The sequence below is a fragment of the Amia ocellicauda genome, chromosome 12 (genome assembly GCF_036373705.1).
Source record: "Amia ocellicauda isolate fAmiCal2 chromosome 12, fAmiCal2.hap1, whole genome shotgun sequence".
NCBI classification, from domain to species: Eukaryota; Metazoa; Chordata; class Actinopteri; order Amiiformes; family Amiidae; genus Amia; species Amia ocellicauda.
In genome coordinates this window covers 30,801,063-30,823,540 of record NC_089861.1, presented here as the reverse complement: position 1 = coordinate 30,823,540, position 22,478 = coordinate 30,801,063, and the positions used below count along the sequence as shown (strand labels likewise).

General features: G+C 43.6%; 1 protein-coding gene across 1 annotated transcript; it reads right to left on the bottom strand.

Annotated features, from left to right (window-relative positions):
* Positions 1–4,095: 4,095 nt before the first annotated feature.
* LOC136764915 (C3a anaphylatoxin chemotactic receptor) lies at positions 4,096–12,340 on the bottom strand. Its single transcript, XM_066719294.1, has 2 exons — positions 12,039–12,340; positions 4,096–5,948 (listed from the first exon to the last, which is right to left on the bottom strand). The coding sequence occupies exon 2, from the start codon at positions 5,940–5,942 to the stop codon at positions 4,866–4,868; it is 1,077 nt and encodes a 358-aa protein (XP_066575391.1). The 5' UTR covers positions 5,943–5,948; positions 12,039–12,340; the 3' UTR covers positions 4,096–4,865.
* Between the last annotated feature and the right edge of the window lie 10,138 nt (positions 12,341–22,478).

Below are 22,478 nucleotides of genomic sequence, written 5' to 3'. Positions count from 1 at the left end.
AGACTGGAGCAGTGCTGTGTGGACTGTAGTATAGTATAGGGGCCAGACTGGAGCCAGCGCTGTGGAAACTATAGTATAGTATAGGGGCCCAGACTGGAACAGTGCTGTGTGGACTATAGTATAGTATAGGGGCCCAGACAGGAGCCAGCGCTGTGTGGACTATAGTTTAGTATAGGGGCCAGACTGGAACCAGCGCTGTGTGGACAACAGGACTCCATTAATTAAAGGTATTGACTCCAAACTAATCTAATCTAAAGCTAATGCCCTTCTGTCTACCAGAATAATCTAATCACAGTTATTAATTTATTAATTTGAAGATGCATTAAAAGTGAAGGAGTTCAGAAATATAGCCATGTTGTGAAACCCTCAGTAAACATTGTGTCCAGGCACAAAACACTGAACCAAACAACACAGAGTTCCAGACTTTATTAGAAAATATTTTTTAAATCACACAATTGAACTGTAATATAAAGCATATATTTAAAGGAAGAAATGCAGATATATGAATATTGATTTGTATAGTATACCCACATGAGAGCTAGCACTGTATGGACTATAGTATATATATATAGAGAGAGAATGAAAGTACAACAATCACACAGTAACACATTCAGTAGTCAGGGCTGCAAGATAAAACAGCAACATGATATAGATTATCCAGGGAAGTGAGGATAACACTTGAGGATGGAGCTGCCATCTGTGTTGACTCTGAGCTCGGTTCATGAGCACAGTGTCTGCGTCTGCCACAGGCCTTAAAAACACAGACACTACCGACACCGATGAAATAGTTCACAGGGCATTATCAGATTCAGTGCTGTCCCCCAGCTGTTAACAAGGCCTGCACTCAGGGGACAGTCACACGTCAACCTTTCAAAGCTTTTATAATGCTACAGATGTCACTCGATGGAGCCACTGACTCAGCAAATGCGCCGAATTGAATCGATTGGGGTTTATGTCATTGTGCTGTGTTTCCCCCCATGCCCGTGAACTGAAACAGGTGACTATGTTGGTCACAATTCAAAAAAACAAGTGGAATGAAAGAAAATACTCAGTGAATTAACACTCAGCAATCTGCTCGACCCATATAACCTCGTCTGGCAGATAAGATGTGGCCTGAAAAAGGGAAGGTGATGTGCCTTGTTTGTCAATTTGCACACCACTGACAAGTCTTACCTCCCTTTAAAGCGGTGATTCTCAACTACCCCAGTGGTTTTGTTGCAACCGAGTTCTCAATTACTTAATTGAACACTGAATTAATAACTTCCTAAATCACACAGCCTTGTAATTATTTTAAACAGTTGGGTTTTTAAGTTAAGTATAAAGTTGTAAAAGGAACATATCTTATTAAAGAACCAACTTTTTATCAGTTACACAATTAAAACAATTCAAATATAAGCTAATTATTACTTCAATGAAGGGTTCAATTAAGTAATTGAGAGTTCTGTTGGAACAGAAACCAGCAGGGTAGGGGCTCCTCCAGGAGCAGGGTTGAGAACCACTGCTTTAAAAGATATCTGTAGCTTGACTTTTTTTTTTAAAGACATTGAAGTCCAGAATGCCTGCCTTCTCATGTTCAACTTCATGCCACATATATAATGGTTGCAGTTTTTTAAATGCTACAATTCAACACCGTCCTAGAAATGCACTGCTCTCTGACTCATGCGTGAACAGGCCCCTGTGTGACGCTGACGATGCAAATGGTCAATTCAACAAGACAGCTAAGCCACCGGACCCACAGAATCCCTACATCCCAATCTTGTTTATTTAACTCTTCGGTTATCTAGTTAATTGAACTGTTAGTTGCTCATTGAATTGTTACTTGCTAATTGAAATTTTAATTGCTAAATTAACTGTTTTACAAAACCCGGCCCGATCATCAGTCACGGGCTGATTTTTTTAATTTGTTGAACACTTTCACTGATCCCTCAGAAGTCATGATGTCAGTTTGAAGTCTTGTTCCTCGTTCTGAGCTCTCTCCCCTCAGATTCTGGCATCTCCAGCCCCACGTGGTCTATTTTGAGACGTGCTTTGTGTGAAGACAGTTTTAGGCAGTGGCTGTTAAATAGTGAGACTGGGTGGGCAGGCACCAGTGATCAGGAGAACTGACCGAGAACCTCCCCTTCCTGACTCAGAGGGAGGCTGTCCCTGAGAGAGTTACTGTACTCGAGGCCCCGGTGGTTCCTAACCCTGCTCCTGGAGGACCCCGTATCCTGCTGGTTTTTGTGCCAACCGAGCTCTCAATTACTTAATTGAACCCATATTTGAACTCATAATTTCACAAATCAGTCTTTTAATCATTTTTAACAGTAGGGGTTTTAAGTGAAGTATATAATTGTATAAATAACTTATTAAAGAACCAACTCTTCTATTACACTATTTAAAATGTTAAAATCTAAGCAGATTTTTACTTCAATTAGGGTCCAATTAAGTAATTGGTTGGTTGGTTCTGGGAACCCCTGCTGTAGGTGACTGGCTGGCTCCTATTAATATTTGCATTTTTGCCAGTAATACAGCTCTCTCACCTCTGTGTAACAATTAACCCCTGTATCTACTCAGTTAATCATATTTAGTCACATTATCACACCTCAGAGATGCACAGCTGAAAGCCGCCCCCACCTCAGTGCTCCTATATGTTTGTTTTGCAGTGCACAATTTGTGGTTCTGGTTTCCGGGTTCAGTCTTACTAGCAGCCCCCCCACCTCTCTATTGTGGTTGCATGATTCAACATTACACAGAAAACCCAACTTCCACCTAAGAGGCACAATCTGACTGAGGTTTCATTTCAGAACTATTTATTTTTGTAAAGGGGGAATTTGCAATTGGCCCATTGCCAAGTACAGCCCAGGTCCGGTCAGCGCAGCTACCTTACTACACTTACTGTCAGCACTTTGAACCTGCCCAATCTAAGCTTTGCTACACTGGACCATGGGGAAATACCATCCAGCGCCAATGTAAAAGATACACCCCCCTCCGTTATTACTAAGAGCAAACAGCAATAACTGTGTAGATCTGATTGATTTTGCAGATAACACACCGGTGCAGTAAGTCTCCTGTCTGTTTTTACACTTCGGCCCAAAGTAGCACACTGATCGATTTCAGATGCAAAAAACACTCTCAATGGCACACATTTGCCACTTGCACGCATCTGGCCTTTGTGAAGTAATCACCAGCGACGTGCCTTGTTCGAATCCGCTCGTTTCGGCCTGCCAGTAGGAAGGCAGACAGAGCTCTCCTGGGGACAGGGGTGATCTTTTCATGAGAGCCAGTTTGTAGGGCAATAGCTTGAGTTCGGTTTCGGCTTGGTTGTGGTCCCCCCATGATGGTTATGTGTCACACGTTATCCCCCTAAATTACAGCAGACTCCTCATAGACAAATATTAGGGACATGGACAATATTAGCCAGATCTAAACCCCTTGTCTGAGAGCTGCTTTCATCCCTGTGACCTGTAACTTGTTTTAATTTTTCTGTCTGTACAGTGGTTTGAGAATCTTGGCACCATGTTAAATGAAGCAAAGTAAACACATAAAATAAGCAATACAATTCAATATTAATAATAATATCATTCTTGATAAGATCTCTAAGGCATGTTGACTATGGCAGCCCAGGGCTAATTGAGGTTTAACTTCTTTAAGGGAGTGGTTGTGGTGACTGCTTGGGTGCAGTGTGACGGTGCTGTTCACGTGTGCAGTTGCCTCTCAGACAGTCCTGTCCTCTCACCGTGTGGCTTTCCTCATGCGAACTGTAAGGCAGGACAGAAAGGGAATTCGACTCAAGATGAAGCTGGCCCAGTCCAGTCCAGTCCAGTCTGGTCTGGTCTGGTCTTGTCCAGTGCAGTCTCTTGGTCAGGGAAGGCAGGTCTGGTTCTTGAAGGGGAATCAAGCTGCTGTTTGCAAGTAAGCCTGTTGTTCGAAATCTCTAAATGCCGGGCCAAACAACACTATGTACAACACCACTATGTTGCTGATACTGGAAGCCTGTTTTCGGTGGGGTCTCTGAGCAATTGACAATGTAGGACAGAAAAGCCGCATGAAGGGCAGAATCACACCACAGACGCCCAAATATCACAGCCACACAAACATCACAGACACCCACCCACCCACCCAGCCCTCCAGCCACATACTGCCTTGACTGTTAAGCTATTCATTTCTGCTCACCGGGCCGCAGATTTCTATGTACAGGCACTGTGACCCCCAGAAGGAAAGGAGTCTATTGATGTAGATGATGAAGACCTGATGAAGACCTGGTCGGCTGTGAAGCGGGGGAGCGCCAGGGAGAACGAAAAGCCAGAAGACTGAACATCATGATATGTTCTACTGTGGTGCTGCTTTGTAGACAGGACAAGGCGTGTTGGACAATGCATCATGGACAATAGATTTTGCACAACTGGTGTGGGACAATAAGTCTTGGGAAATGGGCCTTGGAAAATGCGTGTTGGACAGTCAGTCTTGGTAAATGCGTCTCAAACACTTAGGGGGTTGAGGAGGGTCTGGAAGGGCTTGATCAGCCTCTTGTTGTGCAGGTTCATGTGTCACAGACAAGGGGTCATGGACTGTGGAATTTGGACCGTATGTCTTGAAGAATGGGTTTCAGACACTGAGGATGTGGTGTGGACTGCAGTTCCCACACAAGGCACAGTCCCACTCCCACTCTCGAATCCACTAGGAGGTCCTGTGCTTACAAGCCCTTCTCAGTTGCTACATTATTAACGAATCTGTGTTTTCTATCGGTCCCTGTTATTTTTTGTATCAGTAGAAGTTTTCAGTTTCCTGTTGGCAGAAAGGGGAAGTGGGGGGCTTTGAGGGAGTGGTGGTGGTAGACACTTTTTTAACAAAGGGTTAAGGGAGGGGGGTGGTGGGGATGGGGGTTAGTTGTCATCGTTGGGGTAGGCGGCGGTGGAGGGTGTCCCGTTGGGCTGGAGCCCCTGGGCCAGCGAGTCCATCTGCACGGTGGAGCGGCGCGTGCTGCTCAGGAAGGGGTGCTCCTCGATGAATGCACTTTCGAAGACCAGCAGGAAGGACTTGCGGAACTTCTCACGGAAGTCTTGGCACATGCACACGTACAGCACCGGGTTCAGGCAGCTGTTGAAGAAGGCCAGGTTGGTGCTGGTCGTCAACCCATTTTCCACAGCTTTTTTAAAGGTGTTGGTGCTATTGTGCATCCTTATCGTCAACAGCTGGAACACGTGGAAGGGCATCCAACAGATGAAGAAGGTCAGGATGACAGCCAGGATGACTCGGAAGGGCTTGAACGACCTCTTCTTGTGCACGCTCCTGTAGCGCAGGCCGATGGAGCCGTAGGATGCCACGATGACCAGGAAGGGGAACAAGAAGCCCAGGAAGAAGCGGGTCAGGATCAGGGCCTGGTAGGTCTGCATCTCGGAGCCTTTAGGAAAGACATAGGCACAACTGGTCTTGTTTGTGTGTAAATGGATGTCCCGGTAGACTATGAAGGGGACACTGCAGAGGCACGCCAGTATCCACACGACCAGGCAGAGGGCCTCAGCTTTGCGGGGGCTGCGTTTATTGTGCGCCCACACAGGGGCCATGACGGATAGGCAGCGGTCCAGGCTGATGACGGTGAGGAGGAAGATACTGGCGAACATGTTGAGCACCAGGATGAAGGAGTTGAGTCGGCACATGTTGGCGTTGAAGGGCCAGTTGTAGTTGCGCAGGCTGTATGTAATCTGAATGGGCAGGAAGGCGGTGAACAGGAAGTCGGCCACGGACAGGTTGAGGAACCACACAGTGTTGAGCGTCTTCTTCATCTTGCAGCCGGTGATGAAGATGACTAGCCCATTGCCGCAGGTGCCCAGCAAAAAGGCCAGGCAGTAGCAGACAATGGCGGTGTAGTGCAAGGCGGAACTCACGCTATCCATCTCTTCTTCCTCGTAGTACTCGAAATCCTCTGTGGTCTTTGGAATAATGGTGGTGTCTTTTTCCATGAAACTCTTTAAAAAACAACAGAGAAGGGAAGAGTGAGAACAGGGATGGTCTGAAAAGTAAGAGCCGCTCGGGGGTTCTGGGAGGTTTTCATCTTCCAGCACAGCACAGTGCAGCACAAACAACACAACACAACACAACACAACACAACACAACACAACACAACACAACATAACATAGCACAGCACAAAAAAACACAGCACAACACAGCACAAAAAAACACAGCACAGCACAGCACAAGCCATATTAACTTCAATATGTTGTACTAGCTGCTAGCTCTGCTTTCCTTCCTCCAAAGTCTGCTCCTTTCCCACCCTCGTGGTGGAAAGGCCTTCCCACTGAGCGCACAGACTCTGACCACTGCCCGGCGATTACTCAACACATATCTGTTCAGACTGTGCCTACAACACCCCAGCCTACAATACAGCAGCCTAATCTCCTGGGCTGCTCTGTGCTTGGGCTCTTATGCACATTCCTATTAAACCATGCTCCCTCATGCCCCTATCGTTTTACTGTTACTTCTCCTCAGTTTGCTCAGCCCTTTAACACATTTCAGCTCGGAAGGAAATTTCAGTTGTATTGTGCAGAAGGCCACAGATCTGATAACACTTCATGTAGCATGACATGACAAACTAGGACAATAGCAAAGAGGAGGAGCAGAATATGAAGAAGACAAGAAGTAATGAAGAAGAAGAGGAGGATCTGGGGCTTCTCAAAGTGTCCTGTGCCCTATCACACAGTATGAGCTCTTGGTATTGGGTTTTGTGCTTTCAGCATCGCAGGTGGCATTAACTCCACACACACCCCTGAGGTCAGGTTGATACAATCTGGGCTCCTGGCCAGGCCTCCTGACACCATCACTAAATATCTCCCTCACTTTCCTGCCCTCTTCCCCTTTCAAACAGAAGAGATGCATCAGTGACAAAAACCTGAACAGAGAAACTATCTGTGTTTTGATTATCGAGCGAGACAAGGTTACACAGAAGCAGCATGCAGAGCCGACAGTGTCGAAAGCAGAAGTGTGCTGATGTCCCGCCTAATCTCTACAAAACAAGACCGTTCCCTGTGTGTCAGAAGGCAACGTGCCAGGTCACCTACCCTGCCACACACTACACAAAAAGCCAATAAAGGTCTTCACTTTACAGAATACCCAACAGATGGATTATATTAATATTGAAACAAACAAACAAACATAGGGATATTCCAGTCCACTCGAGTCTGGTCCAATGCAGTAATGCGCTGTGTCTGTACCTGCTGTACTGTACTGTACCTTCTTGACATATCAGACGTAAAACCGGTTGTGCAAATGGAGGTTAGTAGCCCTGACATACTTGAACCTGTAGTTTCGTTTTTAAGTTTCTGAGTTCTTGCGAAGCCCTGGAGGACTTCGCTGGAATGGTGATTCAGCCCCCGTCCCTGTGCAATGTCATTGTGGGCAGGAACCTACAAGTGTGGTTACTCAATGCACCCTAAGCCAGCATAGTCCTGTCCTGGCCCTGTGTTCTAAAAAATGAGGCAAGTCAAACGCCACTGTGGAGAGGAGAGATTTTACAGAGACATTTAATACTGTGATATTGTGTCGTTTGCCGGTAGGTAATTATCTATGATTATTACTATAATTATTATTATTATTGAGGAGCATTTTGTCTTTGTAGTGATGATGTCACTCTCGAAATATTGTGTCTTGGCTCTCAGCTCCCAAATATCTCCCAGGATACTCCCATGCTGGTTTGACTCCTGTTCCTGTAGCTGATGTTTTGCTGAATTTTTCAGTCCTGTGCTGTGGAGAGAGAGAGAGAGTGTGTGTGTGTGTGTGTGTGTGTGTGTGTGTGTGTGTGTGAGGCGGGGGGGGTTACCAAAAACCTTTCAGCCTTTTATCAGCAACTGCCTGCCTCTCACACCAAGATCTTCAAAGAACCATTTAATGTTGTTCGCCAGAAAACAAAAACACAAATGTGTTGCAGGCAGGTGTCCAGGAGGGCACTGGGTACACTCAGCGATTCTCACTGAGAATCAGTTTCGCACACTAATAGAATGAACTGAGACAGCTGCGTGGGATAGAGAATGAACAAGGACATCAAATTTGCATATGTAATGAATGAATGGATTCATGACAACTACAACTACTAATACTACTTACTAATAATAGCAATAATCACAGCAATATGTGTTATTAAGTGTAAGCATAGTATTTACTTTTTCTGTACACTGGTGCACTCCCCATCACTGAGCCGAGCCACGCGAACAGCAGATACACTGGATCAATTAGAGAAAGCAGCAGTCTGAAGTCAACGAATGCTAGGAATTGTGATAATAAAATAAATTATATCACTAGTCTGGTGAGACATTGCTCTCAGGAGCCTGGCTTTCAGCCTGACCACCCCCCCGCAACCCCAGAGCACTATGTGTCTGCCTGCACAACAGTAAAATGTGTAGCTCAATGTTTTATTCAAATCCAAATGATAAGTAATTACCATAATGTGTACAGAGCCAACAAATGAACCTGGTGTGCACCCCCACACACACACCCCAGCACAGCGCTGGGACAGGAGACGAGTGCAGAGTGGAGAAGTGTAGTGCAATATAGTATAGTATAGTATCGTGTAGTATATTGCAGTGTAGTGTAGTATAGTGCAGTATAGGAAAGTAATGTAAAGTAATACAATATAGTATAGTATGGAGTTGTACAGTATGGTATGGTATGGTATAGAGTTTAGTGTATAGTAGTAGAGTAGGGTAATAGAGCATAGTAATAGTACAGTTATAGCAACAGTATACAATACAAAATGTATAATATAAGTGAGTGTAGTATAGTGCAGTGTAGTTGCAGCATTAGTGTAGTCCAGTAGGTCATCGACAATATGTCTAAGCCCTCTTCAGAGTCCCTGACCTTTGACAGACCACCTCTGGGATGAACTTACTGGGACCCCTGGCTGTACTGCACTGGGAGGAGGACCGGGCGTGTAATTTCTCCTGCTGTTTATAGAAATATTTACAGCACAGTAGTTATCAAGGCAAAGAGGAGTCTCAACTGTACTGTACAGTACTATACTATACAATACTGTACTCTACTGTGCTATACTAAATGTACAATACTCCATTATACTTAACTGTACTATATGGTAATACTATTTTATTGTTCTTTAGTGTTCTGTGCTGTACCATAGTATACTACACTATATACTATACTATACTATAGTATATTACACTAAATCCAGTTAAACCCATTGTGAACAGCTATCAGTTAAGTTTTTTTCTCCCAATATATTGCATCACCATCACACAGTGAGCTGGGTTAGAGCTGCCAGAGCCACACAGACTCACAGACACGCTATGGAGGAGCATCAGACCCAGATATCTGGCACTTTGAGCTCCATTACAATATGATTCACCAGCTAAAATTCCTGGAACCCCATTGGAAAGGATAGGCAGTGCATGATGGATACCCTGGGGGCAACGATGGCGCTGGTTCTGCCAAGAAAGGAAAACACACTTGCACTGACACTTCTGAAAGATTCAGGTTACATTTTCTTTTCTTTTTTCTGGCTGTTTGTTAACACTTTCAATGTTGTGAAGCCAATCTTATGTTATCATCATTTCTGTACGTTCAAAGACTTACAGTGTAATATCACATGCACTCTTGTGTAATTTTGCATGCAGGTATAACCACAAAAACAGTCAATGCACACTAAATACTTTGTGGAAAGTGGAACTGCTTGTTCTACTAGTTTTTGATGTTGTTTTTCTGCTTTATCTCCATCCCAGATATCAGTGAATATAAATAAATGACATTAGAAGGCTTATCTACATCAAGATTCAACATTTCTGATGTATTTTGTAGAGATTGGTACAGTTAGGTGTTGGCATAAGGATATAAAACGTCTCTTTCTAGATCGGTAACACAGTCTGCTATAAAGTCATGCTCTCTCTGTTTCTTGCTCTCTCTCCTCTTTCTGTTGTTTTTCTGTGTGTAACTGCTCCAGTATTATCGATTACTGATAAATACAGTATGGACCCCCCACTCACCCTGTTGTATGTTGTCCTTGCTTGTGTTATGTACTTGGACTTTCGACTCATCGTGATATATTGTATTTTGTACTTAATGTATGATACTGTTTGATGCTGCTTTCAAAACACCTGTGAGTCACCCTGGGTGAGGGGCACCTGCTATCCTGCTATGAAACTAACAATAATAATAATAATAATAATAATAATAATAATAATAATAACAACAACAACAACACTTTACAATAATGAGCACAGATTCTTAATGATATGTGAAGCCAAACAGAAATAATATATCAAAGCTTCCTGCTCTTGCAGTTCTGCTACTGAACACATGCAGTCTGTCCCCCTTGTCCCTGTGGGACTCCTACATCCACTCATGGAGAACCAGGGCCCGTTATTGTAAAGTGTGACCATATAATAATGATAAGAAGAAAGACAGGCCGATGTACCGACTGATGCCATGGATATCAGAGTGTAAAACTATTCACATTCCCAGGTAGCCAATCTCAACACAGGCTGATATAACTGCACAGTTCATTCTCTAATCATATGCTGTGCATTATGGGCTGAAAGACCGAGTGCCCGATCGGTGAGTGCTGCTCCTCATGGCAGCCCTGTTCAGTAAAGCTCACATGAACAATACTCCCTCCCTTTCTCTCTCTCTCTATCTCCCTCTCTCTCTCTCTCTCTCTCTCTCTCTCTCTCTCTCTCTCTCCCTGCAGTGTACTAAATTATGTAGTGTAGTATAGTATAGTGTAGCATAGTGCACTTGAGTATAGTGTAGTGAAGTATAGTATAGAATAATAGACTATACTGTAGTAAAGTAGAATATGGTGCAATGAAGTGTAGTGTAGATTACTTGCACACATACTCTCTAAAACTACAGAAGGTCAAGTCTGGCTCAAGTCTGGGAGTCGGGCCCTGGTGTGCATGTAGTGCAGAGGGCCCGGCGGCTCCTGTGCAGGGCTCTCAGCGTCTCAGAGTCACTCCCCTCTCACTTGCTTTGGCACCTCTGGGGATTTTACTACAGCTGTGAGTTGCAAAAGTAGCTTTGTTTCTCATTAGACTCACACAAATGACATCAGTCAAATCACTTCAATAAATTGATGAATTAATGTATAATTTAATTGTTTGATTGATTCATTAATTAATAATACAGTTCCTCTAAATTTTTATACACCCTCTGTTGGCATGCATTAATATGTAATTAGAAATAAACAGGACATTTTCACAATGCAAGGTGTATATGTAATAATCGACTTCGAAACCCTGAGTTTTCAGTTTTTTGTTTCTACATGAGTACTGCCTCAAACACATCTGTTGTACAATCTGAGCTTGACATTAAAAATGAAAGTGATGACAAGATTTTGTATAATTTTGTATAGATTTTTTCCTAATAATTACTATTATATTTTACTAAAATCGTGCCTGGATAAACTCTGATGTGCATTATCTCTTAGTCTGCAACATTGTTACTCAGTAGGAAATCATCAACTAAATAGCAAGTATTTCTGTGCTGTGTTGAGCAATCTCTCACCCACTGTCTTTCAGTAGATAGAGATAAATAGGCAGAGAAAGAGCAGCACACAGTGTTTCTGTGGTACAATGCAATGTGCAAAGAATTGCTATTGAATTATATATATATATATAGATTCTGCCACATAGCATTAATGGAAAACATGTACAGGCTGGCAAGTATGCAGGTCGAGACCGATTGCACACAACAAAATGTAAACATATATGAAAGCACTCAAGTTATTATGAATGCATATGCTGAGTGTATGTGAGTGCATATGGGTGTGAGCCTATTTCCATATTAATGTTGGATCTTTGCTGTAAAGGCGAGAAAAGAGCATGAGAAAGTTCAACGGATACAAACTATTCTACCAGTAGTGCAATGCCCCCCAAAATATCCATATACAATATATAGCTATATATATATACACATATGCACACACACACACACACAAGATGCATGCTTGTACCTATCTGCCCACACATCCATGGGCTCTGTGTGTCTGTCATGCAAGAAAGGAACACAGGTTAAGACACAGAATGCATAGGGATAGGAGAGAGAGGAGCCACTGTACCTGGTCTTCTGTGAGAAAAGAGAGTCTAGTCTCTTTTCTCAGCCACACAATATGTAATCGGATTCCAAATTGATTAATTTGTTTATCTCGCCCTTGTCAGCGCTTGCTGCACCCAATGAAATATACTGTAGATATTGCAGATAGCGCTGGCCAGTCCTGTAGCTGTAGTTCCTTCAGTAGAAAGATAGCGAGAGCTACAAAGATTGAGAGACACGCACACACACACCCACACACACGCACACACCCTCACACACAGAAACCAGCTTCCTTCAATTATCTTTAGAGTCAGCTCTTTTGTTTTTTCTTCTTCTTTTCAGCAGCCCAAGCTGACTGACTTAAAAATACAACATCATAAACTGATAAAAAGAAAAGTGTAAGAAGGGAGGAGGGAGGAGGGACTGTGATTTTTACTGATGTGGATGAGGATTATTTCTTCTTCTTCTTCTTCTTCTTAATAATAATAATAATAATAATAATAATAATATGCTGTGTTGTTTCTGATTGGGAGCTCAATGGCCCATTTCGCTTGCAATACACAGCAGAGGGACTTGAGATTCTGAGGGCTGCAATAGCCAGGTTAGCAATAGCAGACATTTTTAGACCTTGACCGAGAACGGGGTGGGGGGAGGAGAATGGTCTGGAGGAGATAAAGAGGTATTTTAAATGTGTTGCCTTATTTGGGTGTGTAGTGACTAACAGCTGAGTTAGCTGAGTAGCACTTAAGCAGCAGCCACAAGTGTTGGGACAGCAGCCTTGAAGACAGTGTTGATTGGTGGAGGACGACAGGGGAGGAGGCTTCAGCGGGCCAGGCACGGCACAGGGAGAGCCAGCAACAGTGCCAGAGTGGTGGCAGCAGGGTGACTTGAAGTGTGGGAGCAACAACAGGATACAAATGAAACCATGATAATATTAACCCTAACATTGATATCATCCAGCTTCTTACTAAACATCCTCAGGGTAAACATCACATGGGTGTGCACTCTAGCTCTCTCTCTCTCTCTCTCTCTCTCTCTCTCTCTCTCATTCTCTCTACCATTAACCCATAGAATACACATCTAACATTACAACTTTAAGGTTCTGCAGGGACTTTTCACATTTCCACCACAAGAACTAAAAAAGGAACACAGGCGATGCATACTACCACCTTGTAAGTTATTATTAATATTGTTATTATTGTTGTTGTTGCTGTCATTTGGCTGAAAGGCTGTTTTACGATGATGCACAATGTAAAACATTACTTCCGTCCAAACCTTCAAGGAAGTGAGTAAATCACACCACTTACCAGATAAACGAGATGCAAAGCAGCGCAAGAGTCATATTAGTAGTAATAATGTCAGCAGCAGAAATAGCAGTAGCAGTAATAGCTGTAGTAGTAGCAGTAGAAAAAGTAGCAGTACTAGCAGAAGTAATATTAAGCAGCAGTAATAGCAGGAGTGATAGTAGAAACAGCAGGAGTAATAGTAGCAACTGCAGCAGTAATAGCAGGAGTAATAGTAGAAAATACAGCAGTAATAGCAGGAGTAATAGTAGCAACCATAGCAGTAATAGCAGGAGTAATGGTAGCAACAGCAGCAGTAATAGTGTGAGTAATAGTAGAAACAGCAGCAGTAATAGTAGCAACAGCAGTAGTAGTAGCATAAGTAATAGTAGCAACCATAGCAGTAATAGCAGGAGTAATAGTAGTAACAGCATGAGTAATAGTAGCAACAGCAGCAGTAATAGCATGAGTAATAATAGAAACAGCAGGAGTAATAGTAGCAACAGCAGTAGTAATAGCATACGTAACAGTAGCAACAGCAGCAGTAAAAGAAGGAGTAATAGTAACAGCAGCAGGAGTAACAGCAGGAGTAATAGCAGGATTAATAATAGCAACAGCAGCAGTAATAGCAGGAGTAATAGTAGCAACAGCAGCAGTAACAGCAGGAGTAATAGCAGGAGTAATAGTAACCTGGATAAAATACATGTTTTCTGTATTTCGATTACTTTTCCAAAATTGTAAATTATATCCTGTTTCACAATGACTAGTTGAATGTATATTAAAATACATGTGTAGAGTATTGGTAAGTATTTTGCAAATACTTCAAATATGTAATTCCACAAGCATTTGACATTCTGTTTTTTCAGTTATTTGTATTTCAGTTGATGGGTTGTACATCAATCTCATTTGCACATCACAACAATTTGAGCACAACAACAAAGATGGTCTGCAATTACTAACACATAAAGTCTCCAACTGAAAGTAAATGTTGAGTTTCTATTTTGTCTGTCATGCTGTGGCCACATTTGTGGTGTTGTTCAACTTTTTACATTGTTATGAACAGTACTGGATATATGTGTTATGTTTGCGATGTGGATAGTTTTACAGCAGTACACACAGCAGCTCTGCTTTGATTAACAAACCCGTTCTTCAGCTCCTCTCGTTTCCTACCCTCATTTGCTAATAGATAAGAGATTTAGACTTTTGTGACTGATGGAATAGTTTTCCTTTTGGAACTATGTTAGGAATCTCACATTGTGTCTTTAAACTTCTTATATTGTGTTAATGTGCTACGTTTATGCTGTTTTGATAAGTTTGTACGAATAAGTTTATATTTTCAAATACAACCCATTGATTCAAATACAAAATGACTGAAAATGAAGAATATAAAATACTAGTATTTGCAAATACATATGAATACTTTATAAACCTACTCTCAAATACAGTCAGTTAGTAATTGTCAAACAGGATACAATTTATAATTTTAAAAATACTAAATTGAAACTGTATTTGATGTAATTAAAAATACAGAACTACAAATATGTAATGGCATTTGACCCAAGTCTGGAGTAGTAGCAGTTGTAGTAACAGTTGTCATATTAGGAGTGATAGAGGCAGTAGTAATAATAGCAGTGTAGTAGCGTAACATAGTAACCGCACTAGTAAGCTGCAGTAGAGTAGAACTCATAGTAATGGTTGCAGCAGTTAACAATTACAATAATAATAATTTTCCTAATTGGTTACATAATGTACACAGTCACAGGAATTGGGGGTCAGCGTTATGTCTCACCGTGCTGTGAGGATGACAGGTGGGCCTCAGCACCCAGGAAGCTGTGGTGTCACAGGAACACGCCAGTCACAGCAGCATCCGATTACAGTATATGACGTATTTTTTATAATCGAAAATCAGATAAGTAACTGAAGAAATAGTTATTCATTTCTTTATTATCATCCAGCTTCTTACTAAACATCCTCAGGGTAAACATCACATGGGTGTGCACTGTAGCTCTCTCTCTCTCTCTCTCTCTCTCTCTCTCTCTCTCTCTCTATCCCCCTCTCTCTCTCGCCCACTGCAGCTAATTTGATTTCTATCCAACAGGCAGTAAGTGTCTGTAGTTACACGCTCCCTCCACGTCTCCGTTCCTTGACGGTATTGTGGTCATGCATCCACAAAAATCCTACTGAGTTCTTCAGAGAAAAATACACAATCACTACTTCCCCCTTGTACCCAAATCTGCAGTAGTCATGATTTTTATTTTTATATTGTTTGATCTTCCCAGAATGCAATGTGACAAAAGTTAAAACAACAATGCCAACCACGATCTAAAAATAAATCTGTGTTCCATTGGGAAATATATCATCTCCCGTCAGCGTGGGGTGGAGGGTGGTGTGCACACATGCACGTACACACACACACTGTACACTCTGCACTGTCCTGCAGACACACACACATACAATGCACTCTACTGCAGCTTCACACACACACATACACACTAGTTCATTAGTTATACTGTGGTTACATACAAGTCACACACTAGAAAACCCACACACTTGTTCACTTGCTGTCCCACAATACAACAGACCCTCTCTTGGAACTGTGTCAATTCATAAAAAGTGGCAAAGGCATATTCACACCCAGAGCAGGTGGAGGGGGAGGAGGGTGGCTGACCGCAAGGAACAATGTTCCGGTGAACTGACAGGTGGTGGTAAAGTGCTTGGTCACCACTTTTTTTTTTTCTGTACTTCCTCTCCCTCTCCTGCACCCACCTCTCTACAGAAAGCAGAATGGAAGTCCCAGATTACCACTGAAGAGAACTGCGAGGGAAAGACAGAGAGACAGAAAGAGTAAGAGCAAGAGAGAGTGAGAGAGAGCTGCAGGTCTGTCAGAGAGGTGTCTGGGAGCTTGGTGTGGCACTGTAGTGAGTCTGATTGGTTACTGATCACAACCGGAACCACACAAACAAATGCCAACACAACACATCAGAGCACAAACCAACCCCAATGAAACCTGATGCAAAATCATTTTGAATGATTCACTCAGGGTAACAGCTAGCAATTAGACCAGTGAGCAATGATTCAGCAAGGCGGTCAACAAGCAGACAGAGGTCATGTACGCTGGATGTTATGTTGTAAGAAATTAATTTAAGCTCGGCGATTTCAGCATGGTACAAGCTGCTGGTGTCTAGGTTGGCCATGCATCCAGTTTTACTTCAGACAGTCTGGTTTTCAGGTGGACTGTCCAGTCCCCTGTCCAGTAGTGCTACGGCACCGGACGTCTTATGTCCAATATTCTATATTTCTAAACTCCCCGCAAGTGCGTTGCTTTTACTTGTTATAATAATGCGTAACAAGATCAATACAATTTTCAATACAACCCAGTGTTCTAAAAGACTAATTTAATATATACATAAAATTAAGTTTGATCTGATTTGCTAATGCGGTGGTGTTTTAAAGGCAGGCAGTAGACGTGCATCAGTGGAGCCGATAAGAACATAACGTTTACAAACGAGAGGAGGCCATTCGACCCATCGTGCTCGTTTGGTGTCCATTAATAACTAAGTGATCCAAGGATCTTATCCAGTATATTTTTAAATGTTCCCAAATTTTCAGCTTCTACCACATCGCTGGGGAGTTTGTTCCAGATTGTGACAACTCTTTGTGTGAAAAAGTGTCTCCTGTTTTCCATCTTGAATGCCTTGAAGCCCAATTTCCATTTGTGTCCCCGGGTGCGTGTCCCTGCTGATCTGGAAAAGCTCCCCCTGGTTTGATGTGGTCGATGTCCTTCATGGTTTTGAATACCTGGATCAAGTCCCCATGTAGTCTCCTCTGTTCCAGGGTGAAAAGGTTCAGTTCCTCAGTCTCTCAGTAGGACATTCCCTTCAGACCTAAGTCTGGTTGCTCTCCTCTGAACTGCTTCTACAGCAGCGATATATTTCTTGAAGTGTGGAGCCCAGAACTGTACACAGTATCCAGATGTTATTGCTTCCCCACACTGTTTGGATGGAGAAAGTGAGGAGTCCACATAGACTCCTAGGTCTTTCTTGTGCGTTACTTCATCTACAGTGAGGGAAAAAAGTATTTGATCCCCTGCTGATTTTGTACGTTTGCCCACTGACAAAGAAATGATCAGTCTATAATTTTAATGGGAGGTGTATTTTAACAGTGAGAGACAGAATAACAACAAAAATATCCAGAAAAAACGCATTTCAAAAAAGTTATAAATTGATTTGCATGTTAATGAGGGTGTGGTGGAGCAGGCTAATCCCTCGGTTAAAGATGCTTGAAAAAACCCTCCCAAACAAAGGCTTACCTAGGGTGGGGTGGTGGAGCGGCCATCTTGGGGAAGGCAGTGAAGGGTTACAGAGGCCATGTTAGGAAGGGACTTTAGAGACCAAGGTCACCTTATTACTGACATGGGGGGTGGGGCTGAGGGTTGTTCCTTCAAACTATTTTATTATAAGTTGTTACGTTTATGTAAAATTATTTTGGCAATGTATGGGGTTATGTAATTTCTCTTTTTTCTTGCTACCATGATTGTCTAATGGTTTGGTACAGGGGGCGGGCCTAAGTGAACTATAGTAGAAAAGCGGGACCAAGGAGTCAGTGTGGGAGATAATGTTGGAGTGGGTAGGATGGTACAGTGGGCCTAAGCTAATCATGCAAATCAATTTATAACTTTATAACTGCGAATTTGACAAGTTTGCTAACTATCCCAGAGTCAAGATCATTAATATAGATTAGAAAAAGCAAAGGCCCTAATACTGATCCCTGTGGAACTCCACTTACAACCTCACTCAGTTAGAAGCAACTCCTCTAATCGACACTCTCTGTTTCGTACACATCAACCAGTTCATAATCCATCTACTTAAATTACCCTGAATGCCTACAGCTTCCAATTTGAGGATCAGTCTTTGGTGTGGAACTTTATCAAAAGCTTTCTGAAAATCGAAGTATATCATATCATATGCTTTCACATGATCTACATCTGCAGTTGCATGTTCAAAAAATTCCAATAAATTAGTAAGACATGATCTGCCTCGTCTAAACCCATGTTGACTATCTCCAAGAATATGGTTTTCATTGAGATGCCCCTCTATTTTCTGTCTAATCATTTTTTCCTACATTTTACAAGTAATGCAGGTGAGACTGATTGGTCTGTAATTTCCTGGATCAGTTTTATCCCCTTTCTTGTGGATTGGTGTGACATTTGCTGTCTTCCAGTCAGTTGGCACATCCCCTGTTCTAAGTATCATTTGGAATATTTGAGTTAGTGGCCTATAAATAATTTCCCTCATTTCTTTAAGTACTGTTGGAAATATCCCATCTGGCCCAGGTGATTTGTTTGTTTTTAATTCTGCTAGTCCGTTTAGTATCTCCTCCTCATTTATCCTGATCTCTCTTAGGGTTTGACTGGACTGGTTGTTAACTTGTGGCATGTTATCTGTTTTGTAAAAACCTCTGTGAAATACTCATTTAGAACATTTGCCACATCTTGTTCTTGACTGTTTTTCCCACCTATCTGTCAACTGCTCTACCTCCTCTTTGTTCTCCTCCCTCACCTCCTCCATTGACTCTCTCTGTCCTCTCACGTCTCGTCCTGCCCGTCCCTCCCCTCCTCAGCCTTGGATCTCTTCTGTTCTCTGCTCAACCCAAACTAGTCTGCATGCCACCAAACAGAAGTGGAAAAGGACTAAACTCCCAGCTGCCCTCGAACTCTACTGCTCTCTACTGTCCACTGTCTCCTCCTCACTTGCCTCAGCCAAGAAATCTTACTTCCAATCACTCTTTGAATCCACTGTCAACAACCCCTGCAAACTCTACTCGACCTTCTCCTCCCTCCTTGCCCCCCCTCCCCCTCCTCCTCCCTCATCTCTCACTGCTGATGATTTCGGCTCCTTCTTCTCCTCCAAGATTGCAGACATCCGCAGGCTCTTCAACAGTCCCCCCTCCTCTCCCATCACACCCAAACCTCCCACCGACCAAGCTTCCTTTTCTTCAGTCTCACCTATCTCGGACTCTGGAGTTTCCTCTCTCCTCCTAGGTCACAAACCTACAACGTGTGCCCTGGACCCTCTCCCTTCTCGCCTCCTCCAAGCGACCGCTCCTGATCTACTCCCCTTCATCTCCTCCCTCCTCAACTCCTCCCTCCTCTCAGGCTGTTTCCCCTCTGCTTGTAAACAAGCTGCTGTCATCCCACTCAAGAAACCAACCCTTGATGCCACCTCTCCTCGGAACTATCGCCCCGTCTCTCTACTGCCCTTCCTCTCAAACACCCTCGAGCGTGCTGTCCACCGTCAGCTCTCTGCATTTCTTTCCCATCACTCATTCCTTGATCCTCTGCAATCCGCACAGCTCACTCCACTGAGACGGCTCTCCTGGCAGTCACTGACTCCCTCAGCTGTGCTCGGGCGGCCTCCCTCTCCTCAGTCCTCATCCTCCTTAACCTCTCCGCAGCATTTGACACCGTTGATCACTCCATCCTCCTCTCCTGCCTCGCTGACCTTGGAATCTCTGGGACTGCTCTCACCTGGTTCTCCTCCTACCTCAGCGACCTGTCCTACCAAGTGACATGGCGAGGCTCCTCATCCACCCCCCAACCTCTCCTCACAGGCGTACTCCAAGGCTCCGTCCTGGGCCCGCTCCTGTTCTATCTCTACACTTGCTCCCTGGGCCCCCTCATCACATCCCATGGTTTCTCCTAAAACTTCTACGCTGATGATGCCCAGATCTTCCTGTCTTTTCCCTCTTCTGACCCTCTCATCCCCTCTCGCATCTCTTCCTGTTTGTCTGCTATCTCAACCTGGATGCACTCGCACCACCTCAAGCTCAACCTCTCCATATCGGATCTCCTCTTTTTCCCCCACTCTTCCTCACCTTCTGCTGATCTCTCCATCTCGATCCCCTTGGGATCCACCACACTCTCCTTCTTCTTCCGCTAAAAATCTAGGAGTCACCCTCGAACCTGCACTCTCCTACACCCAGCACATCACCACGCTGACGCGCACCTGCAGATTCTTCCTGAGCAACATACGCCGAATCCGTCCCTTCCTCACCGACTACTCGACTCAGCTGCTCATCCAGTGGTCCTCTCCAGCCTGGACTACTGCAACTCCCTCCTGGCCTGCCTGCAACTACTACCTGCCGCTCCAGCTCATCCAGAACTCTGCGGCTCGTCTGGTATTGTCTCTGCCCCAATTCGCACATGCTACTCCACTGCTCCGCTCCCTCCACTGGCTCCCGATACTGGCATGAATTCAGTTCAAGACACTGACCCTCACCTACCGCTGTCTCGACCACACTGCACCAAGCTACCTTCAGACACTCGTCTCTGCATACATCCCCTCCAGACCACTGCAGTCTTCCAGTGCCAGAAGACTAACTCTGCCTCCTCTCCTCATCCCTGGCCCATAAATGGTGGAACGACCTTCCCACCGAAGTCAATAGAGAAGAGTCCTTGACCTCATTTCGGCGCTTACTCAAGACACATCTTTTTAGACAGTACTTGTAATATTAGTCCTTTTAATCCCCTGTAAGACAGCACTTCACAACTTTTTACCATGGTTCTTGCTTTACTGATACTTGTATTATTGATTTCTTCCTTGCTCCCTTTCCCGTAACTCTTGACTGTGACCTAACATCTTGACAGCACTTAGCTTTTACTTTCCAGACCTCACTTACTGTACTTACCAGTGTAAATTGGAATTTGTAAAATGTATTATACTTTGAATTGCTTTGTATAATGTAAATTTGAATTTGAAATGTTTGATGCCCTGTAGTTAACTGTATTTTTGCATTTTGTTTTGCACTTATCTTGTAAGTTGCCCTGGATAAGGGCATCTGCCAAGAAATAAAAATAATAATAAATAATATTCATACCCATCATTTTCTGTAAGCCATGTTTCTGTCACTCCTACAACATGATAGTCACCTGCCAGCCCTGTGGTTCTAGGTCTAAAATCTTGTTCCTTATACTCCTGGCATTGAGGTACAAACATTTCTGGACTTTCCTACTAGCAGTTTCCCTTTGTTTGCTTTCCCATCATCCTCTGAGTGGTCACTGTCCAACAGTTGGAACCTGTTGGGCATTTCTAGCTCTTTCCTAAGGGGTATGCTTGCCCTTTTCTGCGGTTACAACCTACGGTAACCCCCAGCAGTTCTGTACACTTTCCTGCTCTAAGGTCTCAACTCTACGAGGTTTTGGTGTTCACACCATCTCTCTCATGGGCTGATTGACCTATATACAGTGAGGGAAAAAAGTATTTGATCCCCTGCTGATTTTGTACATTTGCCCACTGACAAAGAAATGATCAGTCTATAATTTTAATGGTAGGTGTATTTTAACAGTGAGAGACAGAATAACAACAAAAAAATCCAGAAAAACGCATAACTGTTTTGAAATACATTGATTTGCATGTTAATGAGGGAAATAAGTATTTGACCCCTTCGACTTAGTACTTGGTGGCAAAACCCTTGTTGGCAATCACAGAGGTCAGACATTTCTTGTAGTTGGCCACCAGGTTTGCACACATCTCAGGAGGGATTTTGTCCCACTCCTCTTTGTAGATCCTCTCCAAGTCATTAAGGTTTCGAGGCTGATGTTTGGCAACTCGAACCTTCAGCTCCCTCCACAGATTTTCTATGGGATTAAGGTCTGGAGACTGGCTAGGCCACTCCAGGACCTTAATGTGCTTCTTCTTGAGCCACTCTTTTGTTGCCTTGGCTGTGTGTTTTGGGTCATTGTCATGCTGGAATACCCATCCACGACCCATTTTCAATGCCCTGGCTGAGGGAAGGAGGTTCTCACCCAAGATTTGACGGTACATGGCCCCGTCCATCGTCCCTTTGATGCAGTGCAGTTATCCTGTCCCCTTAGCAGAAAAACACCCCCAAAGCATAATGTTTCCACATCCATGTTTGACAGTGGGGATGGTGTTCTTGGGGTCATTCCTCCTCCTCCAAACACGGCGAGTTGAGTTGATGACAAAGAGCTCGATTTTGGTCTCATCTGACCACAACACTTTCACCCAGTTCTCCTCTGAATCATTCAGTTGGCAAACTTCAGACGGGCCTGTACATGTGCTTTCTTGAGCAGGGGGACCTTGCGGGCGCTGCAGGATTTCAGTCCTTCACGGCATAGTGTGTTACCAATTGTTTTCTTGGTGACTATGGCCCCAGCTGCCTTG

Excerpts from the sequence above, each read along its gene's own strand:
- LOC136764915 (XM_066719294.1), bottom strand. The coding sequence starts at position 5,942 with ATGGAAAAAGACACCACCATTATTCCAAAGACCACAGAGGATTTCGAG.